The sequence below is a fragment of the Varanus komodoensis genome, unplaced genomic scaffold (genome assembly GCF_004798865.1).
Source record: "Varanus komodoensis strain SLA01 unplaced genomic scaffold, ASM479886v1 scaffold41, whole genome shotgun sequence".
In the NCBI taxonomy this organism is placed as follows: domain Eukaryota; kingdom Metazoa; phylum Chordata; class Lepidosauria; order Squamata; family Varanidae; genus Varanus; species Varanus komodoensis.
The window spans coordinates 388414-404632 of NW_025335954.1; the positions used below are offsets into that span (position 1 = coordinate 388414).

General features: G+C 48.4%; 1 protein-coding gene across 1 annotated transcript; it reads left to right on the top strand.

Annotated features, from left to right (window-relative positions):
* On the top strand, positions 1-11215 carry LOC123029784 (keratin, type II cytoskeletal 6C-like). Its single transcript, XM_044443103.1, has 7 exons — positions 1-393; positions 3857-4068; positions 5547-5607; positions 7304-7399; positions 7663-7830; positions 10252-10377; positions 10970-11215. Exons 1-7 carry the CDS (start codon positions 1-3, stop codon positions 11213-11215), a joined length of 1302 nt encoding a protein of 433 aa, XP_044299038.1.
* Positions 11216-16219: the final 5004 nt, after the last annotated feature.

The window sequence follows — 16219 nt, forward strand, 5'->3', positions numbered from 1 at the left end:
ATGATTGTAGCTTCCCTGTCTCAGTCTGGTGGAAGAGGTGGACTGGGGGGCTCTAGCACCAGAAGTCTCTTCAACATAGGCGGCAGCAGGAGAATTCCTTGCGGTGGAGGCTGCCAAACTGGGGGCTCTGGGAGTCTCAGTGGCAGACATGCCTTTCCTCATCTTCATCAGAGCTTTGGTGGGGACATGCATTACGGCATTCCCAGAAGCCACACTGAGCGCAGAAATTACGGTGGCAGCTGTTGGCATGGCCACGTCCATGGAGTCGGCGTCAACGAACTCCTCTTAAAACCACTTTGTGTAGGAGTTGACCCCGAGTGGCAGAATATACGTGTTAGGGAGAGGGAACAGATGAAATCTCTCAACAACCAGTTTGCCTGCTTCATTGACCAGGTCAGTGGCTGGATTCGTTCATTCATTTGTTCGCTCGTTTGTTCGTTCAGAACAATGTCCCACCACTTCCGAACAGGGGCTGGCATTTGATGTGCCTTCTCAGAGATCGTTTGGTGGTGAGTGGTCCTTTGGGGTGTGCGCCTGGAGAAGGTGCTTGTTCTCTACTGATATGATAAAGTATGTGCATGAAATTGTATGTGCATCTTAGAATTTCTGATCTAGACAATCTTTCTCCTGAATGTTGCAAATCCTGCTTGGTGTGTGTGCGTATCTGCCTTTTTGCTCAGGATTTTTAATATCACCACCACCGCCACCACCACATTACATCCATACCCCACCTTTCATCCTCTTGTAAGGAACTCAAGGCAGCTCACAAGGTTCGTCTCCTCTCCATTTTATTCTCATGACAACACCCCTGTTAGGTAGGTCAGGCTGAAAGTCAGTGACTGGCCCAGAGTCACTGAGTGAGCTCCATGGCCGAGTGAGGACTAGAACAACCCAGATCCCCTGAGCCCTGCCCAGCACTCAAACACACACACAGCACACGGGCTCCTCATGCTGTGCTCTAGAGCTCAGTCACAGAGGATAGAGGGAGAGCTGAATTAGGGGAGCCTCCCAGCACAGAAATGCACACTGCAAACCAACTTCCTCAAAGGACTTTTTGTCACTATATCCCGAATCCCTAGCGACCTGTTCTATCCCAAGTTTTCAGCACACTGTGGTGTTCCTGCAGTATATTTCAGGGTGCTGAACCTGCAAGGTGGGCCTCCTGGCCGGCCGGCTTCCTCCCATAGCCTTGCTGGTGAACTGAGAGTAAAGGCAGCACGGCTTCCTCCCTCCCCGCTTCTTTGAGCAAATGAAATGCGACTGTCCTTTCAAGCTTTCCAGTTATCTTCTTTGCCGTTTTTATTGTCTTGCCTCAAAGAAAGAGCGAGTGGAAAAGGCATCCATGCACGTGTTTACTCAGAAGTGAATCACCTTGTCTGCAGTGGAGCTGACATCATTGGAGGTCGTATTTTCAGCCAAGTGGAAACTGTGCTTTCTTCGTTAGCTTATGCCTCAGCAGGGGTAAACGAGTTCTGCGTAAATATCAAGACAGCACTCCCTGAGCTGTGAAAGGGGCTTAGATTACCAAATAACTTCCAGATTCATCCAGTCCTGGTCTGGCTGCATTTTTCCTCTTCAGAACCATCAAAGCTGTTAACTTCTATCACTTCTGTGACTGAATACCAATAATAGCACTTGAGCATCCCAAATGCTGAAGTGCCCCATGTACCCAAATGAGCCAAGATCTGAAATAAAGTTATTCAAAATGTGTAATGGAGTGTTTTCCAGATTGTGGCAGCTGTTTAGAAAATGCTGAAGTAGAACACTTGCAGTCAGAGCTTCAGTCAGATACACCACAGAGCTCTTGTGACGGTGGGATGTGCCTCTGCCAAACCACTCCAGCCAATTCAGCCAGCCTTGGAAAAGCTCGTTTCATTTTTGTCAGACTTCCTGCAGGTATTTCACCAGGGTGGCAGAACGGTGGCACTTTGTTTTAATTTGTTGCTTCAGGAGAGATCTGGAGGGCACTTAGGGTGGAGGAGTTGAAAGGAAATCTTCTATGTGGCACAGAAAGGTCCAGGTTACAGACGCGATATGGGGTGTGAGGTCAGGACTGGAGATGATTTCCCTCAGTGCCGATCGCAGGCCCTCCGTGCATTAAAGGAAGAAGCTTTGATGTGGTTTGCCCTGGACCATGTGCTTTGCAGGGACTGCTGCAGCCGTGTTGTCCTTGAAGACCACCTGCAAATCTCACAAGCCATGATCAGGACAGGATCAAGACAGTGGCTATTTGGAATACAGGGAAGGGAGTGTGTATGAGATACTGGGAAGGGGAAGCTGGGTCTAGGAGGGGGCACCTAGAGAGAACACCAGTTAAGGTGCTTTCAGGCTCTGTCAAAGTTGGCATGCCTCCTTCCAGTGCCCAGATCAACCCGTAGAAGACTTCCTGGAACGCAGTGGTTGCATGAAGGGGTGCAATCCCATGCATGCTGAGACAGAACAATTCTTACAACTCCAAGCATTTCCTACTTGGCATGTGGGACCTTTTAATCTTTTCAACATGCATAAAAGGCATGTGGGACCTTTTAATCTTTTAATCTTTTCCACATGATTCTGCCTTAAATGCAGCACAGCTTGAAACATCACTGGCAAATAGAAGTGGAGATGTAGACAGATGGATGGATGTCTTGCTTCTTGCAGGGTAGATCAGTTGTTCCCATATAATTGCCTTTCAAATTTCAGCCGGGAGCTGACAGGGAGAGATAATGACATTCCTGAAGCAAATCATAGAGAAATGCATGACAAGATGAACTGGGCTCTTCCACCTCCTCGTCTTAAAAGCTACACATTCACATCCAGGTGCTCTCTCCGTATGTGCCGCCCCTTTCTTAATCAAACTCCCTGCATGAGTGGGGAGCAGGCTGCACTGAGCCATTACACCCATGGCACTGTGCGCATGGATTCGCCCTATGTGTACACATGGAGGCTGTGTCCTTGCAGATGGCCCTCTTGTACACACAGCTGGTGCCAGGGGCCAGGGAAAGCTGGTGCATGTCATCCGGTGCGTGGATGCTCTGTTGGGTGAACAGTTTGAAAAGTGCTACATCTTTATTGCTCATAAAAAAACAAACAAAAACCCAGCAATGTTTTACAATGTGAGTGTTAAGGGCTCATTGCTTGTATATTTTAAGTGAGTCTGGAACTGGTTTAGAGAGTGCATAGACATGCTTTGGTGAGCATGCTTTGGAAGTGTATTCAACTCGTGCGCTGCATTTGAACCACACACACGTGTGTCTCTTTGTGTGCAGCAGAAGCCCGCTGTGCACATGAAGCCATATCCCCCTTGTGCCGTTCTGGTGCACCAAACCAGAACACCTTCCATCCCAAAGAAGCAGATCAGTGAGATGCATGTCTGAATGGCTTGTCAGAAACCTGAGAAGTCACAAATGCTGGAGATCCATAGTTTGCAGCCTGCAGATTTCCCTCTGCAGCAGCAGACTGGGACAGACCTATTCCCCTTCTTTCGGGTGTGCGGCCACACTTTCTACAAGTCAGCCTAGACATCCTGTGCTGCAGCCATCCTAGGCCTGCTGTATATGACTCGAGAATGCTCGGAAAGAGTGACCACTTCCGTGCTATGCAGAGATACCTGCCAATGTGATGTACATCCACTGAAAATATTTGTAAATTAATAACTCCATGCTTGCCTCCAATTTGTACTACTTCCCCAGTACGATTGGCTCAGATTTCCTACTATGCACAAGTTTTCCCCAAGGACTGCAAATCCCATGGAAAATGTGAAACCGTGACCAGCAATATAGCTTTGCAGTTTGACAGAGCTAACACAGTATGTTTCTCCCCTGTGCACCCTACGCCAGCCCCTGTTGCAGTTGGCTTTTCTCGTCTCTGATTTCAGGTGCGATGCCTAGAGCAGAAAAACAAGGTGCTGGTAACCAAATGGAGCTTCCTACAACAACAAGCACTCCCTGCTAGGAGAGATCTCAAGCCCCTCTTTGAAAACGCCATCAGCAGCCTCCGCAAGCAGCTGGGTTTCCTGCTGGGGGAAAAGGAGCAGATGGAAGCCCAGCTGGGCCACATGCAGCAGAGTGTGGAGGAAATGAAACGCAAGTAGGTGCCGAACTCTCCTTTTGCCAAAGGAGCAGCTGTGATTGAAGGTTTAATTGATTGGGTGGGAGAGCGTATGTTCGACTGAAAGCAGAAGCCATTTATCCCATCTCCTTTCTCATATGTGACACAAAAGGCATATCTATAATCTCAGGAGATATGGAAACAGGGATGTTTTAGAAAATTTAATTTCTGCAAATTCTGAGTAGAAATTACTTGACTTGCACCCTGATCTCCACACCAATTGGTTTGCAGATTGGAATTTGTAGTCTACTTGCTTCTAGTTTTCTGAATACAGTGAATGGATAGCCGGGGAGACTCCTCAGGTAGCAATTACATGGCTTCCGTTTACTGCACTTCAAAAAGACACTGCTTTGTTTCCAGGCAGTTGGAAACACACCTTGTCCTGTGAATTCCTCTGCCCAATATCAGTGCCCACCTGTGTGAATAACTTAGTGGGCACCACGTCCTCCCCAACTACCTTGACAGGAGGAAGGAAGTGAAGAGACCCCTGACAGTAACTGGTTGCCACTGTGGGGCACTTCTTCTGTCTCAAGAGGAAATCTCCACATTCCAGACGGAAAGGAAACTCCAAGGATATTATTGCAACCATGTGTTCAGACTATCTGCTCATTGGGGTGGACCTAGAATAAAAGTGCCCCGGATGTTGGACATTTCGAGAGGACCTTTGGAACAATTTGATGGTTCAGGTCGGAAGTCATCAGGACGTGTTCATGGCTAAACTGATGTGAAAAGGAACTGGAGTGAAAGGAGGCCGATGCGTCTATCCACTCATGAATATGGCCCAGAAATTCCCTTGCACGGGCTGCATGCAGCTCATGGGATGGAGAGACTTTACTTTAACAAGTGTGTTGGAGTTAAATGCAAAGTGATGGACTCTCAGGAAAAAAGTGGGAGGGGTGGTGAGACAGTCAGAACTATCTCTCAGACCCAGGATGCACAGCTGACAGCCTTGAGAGCAAGCCGTGGGCAAACCCCAGAGCTGCAGCTCAAACATTAATGCTCACCACCTTTTCATTAATGACTGATGTGGAAATTCCGGATTTTCCTACTCCATTCCACCCCCCCCCATGATGTCATCTGCCCATCACCTGTCGTGGGCAGGACTTCTTCACCTGTGCCAAATTCATTCATTCTTAATTTATCCAAAGCATTTATTGACCAAAACAAAACAAAATGCTCCTAAAATGTCCCCACAAAACTAAGAAATTCAACAGTCCCTACCGGCAAGCTAAAAAACATGGCACAAAAGAAAAGGGGGATTGGGAGGGAGATGGGGAAAAAAGGCAAAGCCAGACACAGGGGTCTTGATTGCATAATCATCTGATGAGTACAGAAGGTGGCCATTCCTATTTCAGCCCAATCCAATCAATGCTCATTTGAAGCTCTGCAGGTTTTGGGGATACTGGTGTCAGTATCAAGTTATGGCACGCCAACTTTTTCCTCTTATATCCATGCAGGTATGAAGAAGAAATTAACCAGCGCATGGCCATGGAGAATGATTTTGTTCTGCTTAAGAGGGTGAGCAATTCAGATTGCTCTGGAGCAATTTTGGGGGCATTTCACGAAAAGGGAATAAATGAATTCTTTTAACTATAGATCATGTTAAACGCAGAGGCAAAGAGAGCCATGTAAGAATGTGCATCTGTATGTATATGTGTTCATAGCATGCAAAACATCTATTTCTCCTCACTGAGATGAGCACACGCTTTTTCTCTGTCTGCTGGAGAAGATTAGCTGACCCGTAATTAAACTCACAAATGGAGAGCCAGAACCATGTGGGTACCATGGGTGCAGGTTCCAGGGCTTTAATGTCTTCTGTGTTAAAAAAACCCACATGTCACTATTTTTCCTCTGTGCTGGTTCTCATGCGATGATAAGCCACCCTGAAAATAAGCCACATGGGCTGGATGTTCATTCACTAACCAACCTGCTCTCGACAGGTGACCAGACCCTCTGCTGTGCTGTGCCTCGCTTCCCCCTTGCATGCTCCTGGGAAATATCCCATGGGCCTTTGAGGCACACCTTCAGTTGCCAGCTGAGTCACTCTGCATTTGGACACATTTGCAGAGAAGTTAGTTTGCAAAGTGGTTTTTCCATCTTTGCAGAGATTTCTGCACACTTCAAAAAATATTTCAGGAAATTTTGCACACGTTCACTAAAGTGCATTAGTTACTGCAAACTGGCACAAATCTCTCCAAAAGTGAATAAGGTTATGATGATAATGATGATGAAGATTCTGTTACATAGGCACACATTTCCCTGTAGATGAAAGAAAATAGCAGTAAATATGTAGTGATCTCCACAAAGGCAGAAAAAAGATTTGGTGTTGCCTAGGGAGGTGATGATGTCTTAGAGGAGGGGAGGTAGGCAAGGGAGGATGGAGCTAGAAGATGACACTGGCAAGACTGCAGGGAGAAATCTGCCCCCACCCCTTGCCAGGTGGCCCTTTCTATAAGCCATGCCAAAGTCGCTCTGCTGGGTTCGCACATCTCAAGGAGGCCCTCCAGGAGCAAGCCACCCTGAATGCCTCCGCAATAAGCAACGGGTTCTTACGATGGCTTGTGCATGGTGAACACGTCACATGGAAGAAACCTCCCTGGCTTTGGATGCCCAGAATAAGCTTCCCTGAAACAAACCATTACTCAGTGTGTGTTGTGTTGTGCAAAGCAGGTTTCCCTCTCTTTCTCACTCAGCCCCACTGGTTCCCCCAACCCCATTCACACACAGGTCAAGGGTGGAGTCCAGAGATGCAACCCAAATCCCCCACTTCAGAACTTCCGGGATGACCTGACCTGAACCCTAACCTGTCTCAAGTTCAGCCGTGATCCTAATAGCATAGCCACAGCCTCCTCTTTCCTGCCAGCATTTACTCTCTGGGGCAGTTATGTACCCTAAGATTGTTAACTTAATGGTTAAATGGGCCCTGTCTCTTTAGAGGGGGGGCACTTATTACTTCTTGTCTTTTAAAACATGGGAAGCCAGAGCTGCACTGTTCAGGGGCCAGCTGCTCATTTTGGGGACTCCGGTTTTGGACATCTGCCCCAAAGTCCTGCTCTGACAGCATCAGAAGATTTATTCAGGAGAGGAAAAAGTGGTAAGATGGGCATCTCTGGACATCAGTTTCTCTGCAAACCGGCTCTTCATGAATGCTTTTGACCACATTTGTGCGGAACGGAGCAGGGCAAATTTCAGGCATTCTGTCTCTACCTTCCAGGATGTAGATGGAGCTTTCATGAACAAGGTGCACCTGGAAACTAAGGTGGAATCCATGAAACAGGAGGCTGCCTTCCTGAGGTGTGCTCATGATGAGGTAAGGAACATTCGCGTCGATCTCCTGAGGCAATAATTGCTAGAGCTCCTAAGGAAGGTCAGCATTCTGGCCCTCTTCTGCCCTGAGGGCCTTGGAGCCACTCCCACAACAACATCACAGAAAATGCTGAAAATAAATAAATAGCAAACACAATTTCCTAAATGTAAAGTCCCAATTCTAGCTATTTAGTGACGAGCTTTGTGGTCCATTTGATGGTGGGGAGGATGATGCATGCCACAAGGATGCTCTTCGCCTTTTTTTAGGAAATTGCTCTGCTAGAAGAGCAGATCCAGAGTGGGACCGCAATCAGTGTGCAGATGGACAACACGCGAGACCTGGACATGAACGCCATCATCCACGGTGTTGAATTGTGGTATCAGAGCATTGCACACAGGAGCAAAGAAGAAGCCAATGCTTTCTACCGAAACACGGTGAGTAACCATTTGAGTGTGCTTGGAAGGGAACCCCGCAGGCTGCATAATATCACAGCAAAATGCTTCATCTCCCTTCTCTTATGGAAAACAGAAACAGTGCGCCACTGAAACTAACACGTTTAGTCACCCAAAAGCAACTTCCAAATTATGATAATAGTAACCTTATCATCACCATACTGTATAGTCACATGCCAGCCATCATTTGAAAGGGTAAAAGTGACAGTGATATTAGGATGGATGAATCGGGATTCGTCTGGTCCATGTCTGTTCTGTGCACTGCTTTAGCATGATTTGCTCTCCAGTCTGCCATTTATGCGCTCATGTTTACTCTTGCACACACTTTTGGTCGCATCTTTGCCTGTATTTTGTGAAACAAGAGCTGTTCAGTCCAAAGGACAAGAGTGATCCAGTTGGGAATGCATGGATGCAGTCGATTTGCCTGAAAGTACAAACCAATTTATGCCCATCCCAAGTTGAAATACGCTGCAAATTCTGCATCGATGAGGTGTGCTAGGAACCAGAGTGAAACTCTGCAAATTGTTCCTCCTTCTCTTAATACAGCTTCTGCTCCAGGTTTTCATTCTTTACAGAGCTGCTTTGTTGCTCCAAAGAAATGTTGTCAGATCACTTTGGTTTCGTTGCTCTCGTTGCAGCAATGGCATCCATACGGCCCTGTGAGAACTTGGTTTTTGCTCATGAAGCATGCAGGCATGCCCTGTTTATGCTCTGAACACAAGCATGAGCATGTGTCTATTGGAAACATGTATTAATTGCTGAGCATGTGCTTGGCTTCAGTTCATGCAAGCCTCTTATGCAAATACCCTGAATTTGCGCACATTTTGTAATGGGTACAATTTTTCCCATAGGTTGAATCAGCTTCACCTTAGTTGACAGAAGAAATTTGCGAAATTTGCATATCTAGGGGAAATTTGTGCAAATCCAGCAGGGAATGGTTGCACAAATGTCATGTTCAATCGCAGGTCAATTTGCACATTTTTTTTTGTGTTTGTGTAGAATGACCGGCTATCATAGATGCCAACAGGAACTGGACACAAGAAAATCCTGGTGCTCATGAGGCTCACTTGTTCACTTTTCCCTAGCACAGGAACCCAGGCGATTCCCAACACTGCTTTGGACCACAGTTTTCAGCTTTAGAAGCATCACGATGTCACAGTTCAGTGCCCGGCTCTCCTCAGTGCCTGGCCCTTGCTTTACTTTGGTTCTTCTTGCATCAGTGCATTTGGTACGAGTTAGAACATTTTCATGCATTGCGCTGCAGAACTAAGACTCAAAATATCACGCAAACAAGAGAGGTTAAGAGAGGGAGTAAGAGGGCAAGTAAGAGGAAGAAAATGCCAATATTATAAACAAAAGAGTGTATTTCTCTCTCTCTCATTCACCCACATAAATGTTCATCAGCATCTCCTCGTGAGTGTACAGGCTCACTAAGATCGGGGTCGGTGGATCAGTGGGGGCTGGTGGAGTAGGTTGTCCCCTCTGGGTTTTAGTTTGACCTTTGAGGCAACATTCACGATGCTGAATTCTTCCTCCTCAGCAGAGTGCTCTGGGCCTTTCAGGCATATGCTGCATCCCATCAGTAGTGGGACGCTTCCATTGGAAATGGTGTGGCAGAGGGAATTTCATTTCCATCACCCAGGGTGGGTATGGGGAATTGTGTTCTGTGAGGCTAATCCAGTCTGGGATTCTTCTCCGTGGAGGACTGAGCCCACTCTGCAGTCCTCCACAGACCCTGTCCCTCGGCCAACCCTTCTCCCTCATTTGGAGAAAGGGAAATCCCCCCTCCTTGTCTCCAATCTGTGATGGGAAATCCCAAGGGGATTCCTCTGTGCATTCCCCCCCTCAATTTAGTCCCCTCCCCCCGGTCAAATGAGTGGAAGCACTTGGAAATGCAGGGCCTTCCTGAAGTTGCTGGCAGAGAGTCCCTGTCTCTGCTCCATTCTCACAACACATATTGGTCAGCATGCCATCCCCAGAGAACACACGCAGTATCTGTGTCCTGAAAAGAAAGTTATGTGCGCTCTCTCTCTCTCTCTCTCTCTCTCTCTCTCTCTCTCTCTCTCTCTCTCTCACACACACACACACACACACACACACACACAGAGAGAGAGAGAGAGAGAGAGAGAGAGAGAGAGAGAGAGAGAGAGAGAGAATTATTATATTAATGATATCCTAGCTGTCTAGGAAGGCCTCTGCATTTATCCATGTATAAATAACAAAACAAAACAAAACAAAGAATCAAACATAAAACGTAAAGCAAAACAAAAAACACACACCACACAACACCCACAATACCCCACACTCCACATAGCATACAACATAACATAAGGAACTGCCTGTAGAAAGCAATGAAACTGAGTCACGTTTGAACATAACGTTGCCGCTTTTGTGAGCTTTTAGTGCCAGGAGCTCCAGAACCAGAAGAGCCAAATGAGCGATGCTCTGAAGATGAGCAAGTGTGAGATGGCGGAGGCGAGCCGGGCGGTACAGAGACTCCAATACGAAGTAGACAGAGGCAAAAAGCAGGTGAGTGAGGGGAAGCGCTTTCCCGGGACGGGTCGGGGTGCCCACAAGGGCAGCTGGTGCAATGGTCTTGAGTCAGGGGCAGCTAGCTCAGTCGCAGGGGGAGGTCAAAATGCTGCACTGCAGTGAAATTGGGATGAAGGGATGAAGCCAAGCCGTCTGTGGATGAGCTGGGCTGGGCTTTACTCTGGCCTCCTTACCTTAACGCGGGAGTCAGCAGCTTTCTCCCTGACCACTGATCAGCTGGTGTTTTCCTGGGTGTTGTGCAGCTTTCCCTCCACCTAAAAGCTCAAAATGCTTCTCCAGAGGTTTACTGACTGACAGCAGGAGCATAAAGCTACAATGTGCTGGTTGCCTCGCCCCGCCCCTTCTCCTTTGGCCCCGCCCCCTTTGCTTTCCATTCTGCCCACAGGTGGAATGCAGCCCTCAAGCATCTCCCAAATGAGTTGAAAGAGGTTCTGCACCCTGATCCAGACGATCGCGATATTTGGGGTCGATGTGGAGGGAACACTTGGCTTGGGAGGCGGGAGCATCTGACCTCGACGGGGCTGTGTCTGTGAGGACAAATGAGGTCTCTCGTGCATCCCTGCGGCAGGTTGCTTGTCTGCAGTCGGCCCTCTGCGACGCTGAGAAGCGTGGGGACTGCGCCCTGAAGGATGCCCAAGAAAGACTTGAGGAGCTACATGGCGCCCTCCACGAGGCAAAGGACCAGCTGGCAGCCTTGCTGTGGGGCTTCCGGGAGCTCCTCAACCACAAGCTCGCTCTGGATATCGAAATAGCGACGTACAAGTCACTGCTGGAGGGAGAAGAAAACAGGTATTGCTCCAGGACCTCCTACTGATTAGAAAAGCACATACTAAAGTCCAAGCCCACCTTCCCAATATGGTGCCCCCCAGTGAGTTTTTGGGGGGCTTCCACTCCTCATCATAAGAGCATGCTTTAGGTTTGCCGCAGGTCCCTGTTGGAGGGATACTTGGTGGCCAGCTGGGGCTCGTGACTGCTGGATGTGTGGAAGGGGCCCACGGCCCTTTTCGGTGCGGCAGTCAGAGCAGTTCTGTGCTGGTGGGTACAAGGGAGACCCTGCAGAGCTGTAAGCACGGCCAGGGGCTGGTGTTGCCAGCAGGAGCAGCTTTCTCTAGCTTGTGTCCCTTCCCTTTCCTCTCCCCTCTTTCCTCCTCCCACTGGCCACGATGGACTGGAGTCAACTACACCAGCTCAAGGACTGTCTGTCGGGGCTTCGCTAGTTCATCCCTGGAAAGGCGCCAACTGGCTGCCCCACTGTTGTCGGAAGATGGTGGCCAGAGGTTGCAGCTGCCACACTCAGAAGGGCATTGGTTGCACCCCATTGTCTGAGGGCTTCCTGCCAGAAGAGGGGGCCTGGCACCCATGCCCCATCCTAGGGCCCCTCCGCTGCCCTCTCTGCAAGCACAGCATCTCTCCTGAACATGGCTGTTGTATTTGTGTGTGTGTGTGTGTGTGGGGGGGGCATGCTCATTTTATAAGTTGGCTGTTCCTATTTGCCTTTTACTGTTTCTTTTATGGTATTTATTTGCTGTTAAGTTTTTGGTACTCTTTTTGAGACAGGGAGAGAGGAGGGGGAGATATTGAGAGAGAGAGAGAGAGAGAGACAGGCAGGATTCCTATATGAAGGTGTTAATTCACTCTATTTTTGGGGTTGTCACAGAATCAACATCCGAGCACTACGCAGAGCATTTCCTTTCCAGCTTTTCCACCATATAACCTGTAGGGGGCATTGTGGCAAACTGAAATTCCCCAGTTGTTCATAGAAAAAAGATTTTTCTTTCACTTTCACAAGTATCACCTCTTTCCCTGCTCTTAGAAAAACAGAAATAAAAACCCCTCATCAAAAGTGCTATTTAAAAACTGAATCGGGAGGATCATGTCAACACCATGGGTAAGGAATGGGGAGCGGACAATAAATGCCTCATGTAGAAAATCTCACAGAGAGAGCAAGAGGAAATAAAAGAATGGTGGATGGGTAGATACAGACTGAGAGAAAAGAAGTCCTATTTCTGATTTTCTATTAGAAAGGATGGTTTCTCACATGATGTGACTATACTGCTTTTCTTTCCCAAACAGGATATTATCTGACAGACTTCAGAATGCAGGTAAGCAGTGGTAAATTTTACATCATTTCTGTATTCCAAAGGTGGTCCATTATATGTGGGCATAAGCAATGCCCCATGCCATAGAACAGAATGCAGCAGTAATAAGTGCTGAGGTGACAAAGGGCTGGACCACTTCAGATGGCTAGGAGGTCACTGAACTTGCAATGCTTCCTTTAAAAAGAAATCCTGGAATGGAAAAAGAAATATAGCCCAGTCGAGAGCACCCAGATTTGATGGGGCCATTTCAAAACGGTACTCCAGGAACCCTCGTTCTGCAGAATTTGTAGAACCAGATGAATGGTACATCTCCTAGGCCAGTTCCATCTCTGAGAACAGTCCTCTCGGGCATGGAGATGGTTCAGACTATGAGCCTGGTCTGACCTGTGGAGGTTCCCCCTCTGATCTGCAGAGCCTCCTTGGATTTTTCTGGGGTGTGGGTGGCGTTCAGCCGGAGGAATCTGCAGCGCTGGCTGGAGGAACTCACGCTGGAAGCAGAGATAACGGTGCCATCTCCAGGGAACAGGGGGTTGCTCTTTTCCGTGCTGGCCAAGTCATTTGCTGCCCCTGCCATCCTGGGAACATTGCACAACGCTGGGGCTTGCCCACGTTGCACCTTCCTCTGTTGCAGAGGGTGTGGGGCAGGCAAGCCCTGTCCCTGGCCACAGTGCCGGCTAGAGCTCCACCTGGCATCTTGATCAGGGACCAGAGGGTGTCAGGGCTGCGTTCGGAGCCCTGATGCCAAACCCCTTGACATCAGCCAGGCCATGAGGGGTTCCTTGGGAGCAGCCATTGGGCCTCTCCTAGATGTGTTGCCCATCTCTGCTCCAAGATCTAGGACAGAAGCTGCTCCTAGCCAGCCTTGCTACCCAAATTCCTTGAAGGTGTCAGGAATTGAATCAGGAAAGCTAGCCACTGCACCGTGGACTCTTTCCCAATATACATTGCAGAGATTCCAGCATGGATGTTCTCAGACCGTCGGCCGTCTTCTTTGTTGCAGTGGTCCTCCCTGTCTCAGGCAAAGCAGTTGTCCACTGTGGCCTTGAGCCTGGGCACAGCTCCCTAAGAAGGAGCTCTAGTCGTGGATGTCCCCCAGAGAGGCAGAATCCTGGGGACGCAGGCTGGGCTCGCACATCCAGAAACATCTCTAGCCCAGTGAGCCAGCACTGCATCACTGGATCTGAAGATGGTGCATGCCACGCCAGGAATGCTCGTGGTTGTGCTTCCAGAGGTCTGCAGAAGCCCACTGGTGTGGCTGGGGGGTGCACCACAAGTGTTGTGCGTAGATGTGCGGGGAGCCACTCTGGGGCTTGTCGCTCGGCTGCCGTATGCTGCTGCCATGGACATTCACGCAAGCATGGCGTGAAAATGTCCACAGCCTCGTGTTTCTCACAGAGCAGCAGGAAAGAATAAACATGGAAGTCCCACGCCCAGCAGCAAACCATATGAGGAAAAGGGGGGCATTTCCAAGACGAAATAAACTGCTATACCAGAAGTTTCCTTCCTCTCATTCACCTTTTCTATAGGAGGTTCCATATGTACAGTATGTCACACTGTTGATCTTCTTGGCTTGCTCGCAGGAGCTCCTAAAAAGTGATCCCCTATCAGTCCCATTTTACAGACGCTGAGCTGAGGCTGAGAGGCAGGTAGTCCAGATAGGCAAAACTGGTTCACCTTGGCGGGTTAAGAAGGATGTTTTCCTTTGGTTTGCAAAAGGATCAACACAGGTGAGCTAACAAAACATCATCCCCTTTTGGCAGAGGTATGACTCTCGTGCAACGAGAAGTATGATTTCCCCTTACACGGAATCATGACTTGTCTAGGTTGTCTAGTTTAAGACCAATTCCAGCTGAAGGAATAGAAAAATTTTCTATTTTTCCTTGCCCTGCTATCTAACGCTCCCTTTAGGGATCACCCCTGGTGCATGGTGTTTGGTGCATGTGCTTGGCAAGTTCTTATAGGATGGCCAGAGCACCTCCCCAAGGAACACACGAACCTATTTGGATTCTGCAACCATCCCATGCAAATATATTTGGGTTAATCCACTGCCCCTTCTTTGGCTTGCCTTTCACAATCAAAAGGCAAAACAAACTTGTCATTGCGAGGCTAACACATCAACAGGTCAGCAGACAGAAGGTGTGCTGATGCTTCAGAATGCGTGCAAAGCATCACTTCCCAGAGGGATCCAGCAAACAGCTGTTTTCTAACATTTCCTGCCTCTTTCAATGATAGATCCCAACTTTTTAGATCTGAATGGATACAATAATGATTGTATTTCTTTAGAATGTTGAGCAGAATAGACTTTCTGGGAAAGAGACAGGAGTTTTGCGTTCTCAGGAAGAGAGACAAGCTGTTGGAGAACCTTAATCCATTCACTGCCTTTCATCTGGATGCTTTAATGCCCCCTCTCAGTGAAAGAGGGAGGGGGTAAGTAGTATCATCCTGTGCTGCTTGGACACGCTGCATAAAATTGGCAGATATGAAGCTGAGCAGTATCCTTGAACTGCACCAGAGATGTTGGACTTTGTTCAGCCTCAGGACTGAATTCAGATTTGGAGAAGCCCCCGGGGGCTATGCTCCAGTGGAGGACAGGGCCAAAGAGAAGCTGAGGCAGGGCCAAAAGCAAACACCGAGGCCCGGGCACCAAAAACACCAGCATGTTTTAGCTTAAAGCTCTCACTGCCAGAAAGTAAGTCTTAGGAGAGGCCTTTAAGCCACTTGGAAAGTGGGAACAGCTGTGTGAAAGCCGAACACCACCACCATACAGGGAAAAGGGGATGTAGTTTCCCAGGGAACCGCAGTGGGCAGCCGGAGCACCTGAGGTCTGCAGCCCCTTGGCATAATTGAGTCATGATGATTTTCATGCAGGTTGGCCATGGTTTGGTGCTGCTTTTCTTTTTAAACTGTCTTGGATACTCCTGTTTGGTGACAAGCCCTGTAATAATCAACATATATCACTGACCTGTCATCTTTTTTACTGGGTATCGGCACCAGTTTCTGCAGGGAGGGGCAATGTATTTTCGCTTCCTACTCTGGCATGTGTACTGGGGCCTCCAATTAGAGCTGTGTCACATATACCACCATTAATTGTACTTTCATTAGACATTCTGACTTTTCTACTGTATCTCCAATAAACTTGGATGAAGAGTTGATACTGTTCAGTGTTTTTATTTCTTAACTATCAAGAGGATTCCTTTCTGTCTAGAAATCAGTAGATGGAAATGAGTGGTGCGAAGCGGTACTAGGAGCCTTCCCGGAGGAGGGAGAGGGGAAACCGGTGCTTCTGAGGGGAAGGAGTGCCAGATCCAAATCTGGAAGGATTTTCCTCCTGAGGACGTCGCAGCCACAGGCTTCCACTTGCAGAGAAATCTGTCTAGTGGGTCATCAGCCCTGCATGCATGTGAAAAGCAGAGATGCCACTGAGGGAGGGAAAGCGTGGCACGCCAATGGACCTAGGCCTGGGGTACTTGTGTGCCAAAGGCACAGATCCCTTGCATTAGTAAAGGAGCATCATTTGGCTCACCATTATGAAAATTAAATAAGCTCGACAGAAGTTCTCGCACATCAAATCACCCTGTTGATGCAGTTGTAGCGCAAGTGCACAGCACAACTCTGTGTCTTGAAGCCGCCCAGCATGTTCAGCCACTCGTGCTCTTCCCTGAGGCATTTGGCTGCATTCGGCGATGCCACGAGGACACCTAAACCAGTGCTACCCTTGG

Excerpts from the sequence above, each read along its gene's own strand:
- LOC123029784 (XM_044443103.1), top strand. The coding sequence starts at position 1 with ATGATTGTAGCTTCCCTGTCTCAGTCTGGTGGAAGAGGTGGACTGGGG. Across the intron at positions 394-3,856 it reads TTGCCTGCTTCATTGACCAG|GTGCGATGCCTAGAGCAGAA; the intron begins GTCAGTGGCTGG and ends CTCTGATTTCAG. Across the intron at positions 7,831-10,251 it reads ATGCTTTCTACCGAAACACG|TGCCAGGAGCTCCAGAACCA; the intron begins GTGAGTAACCAT and ends GTGAGCTTTTAG.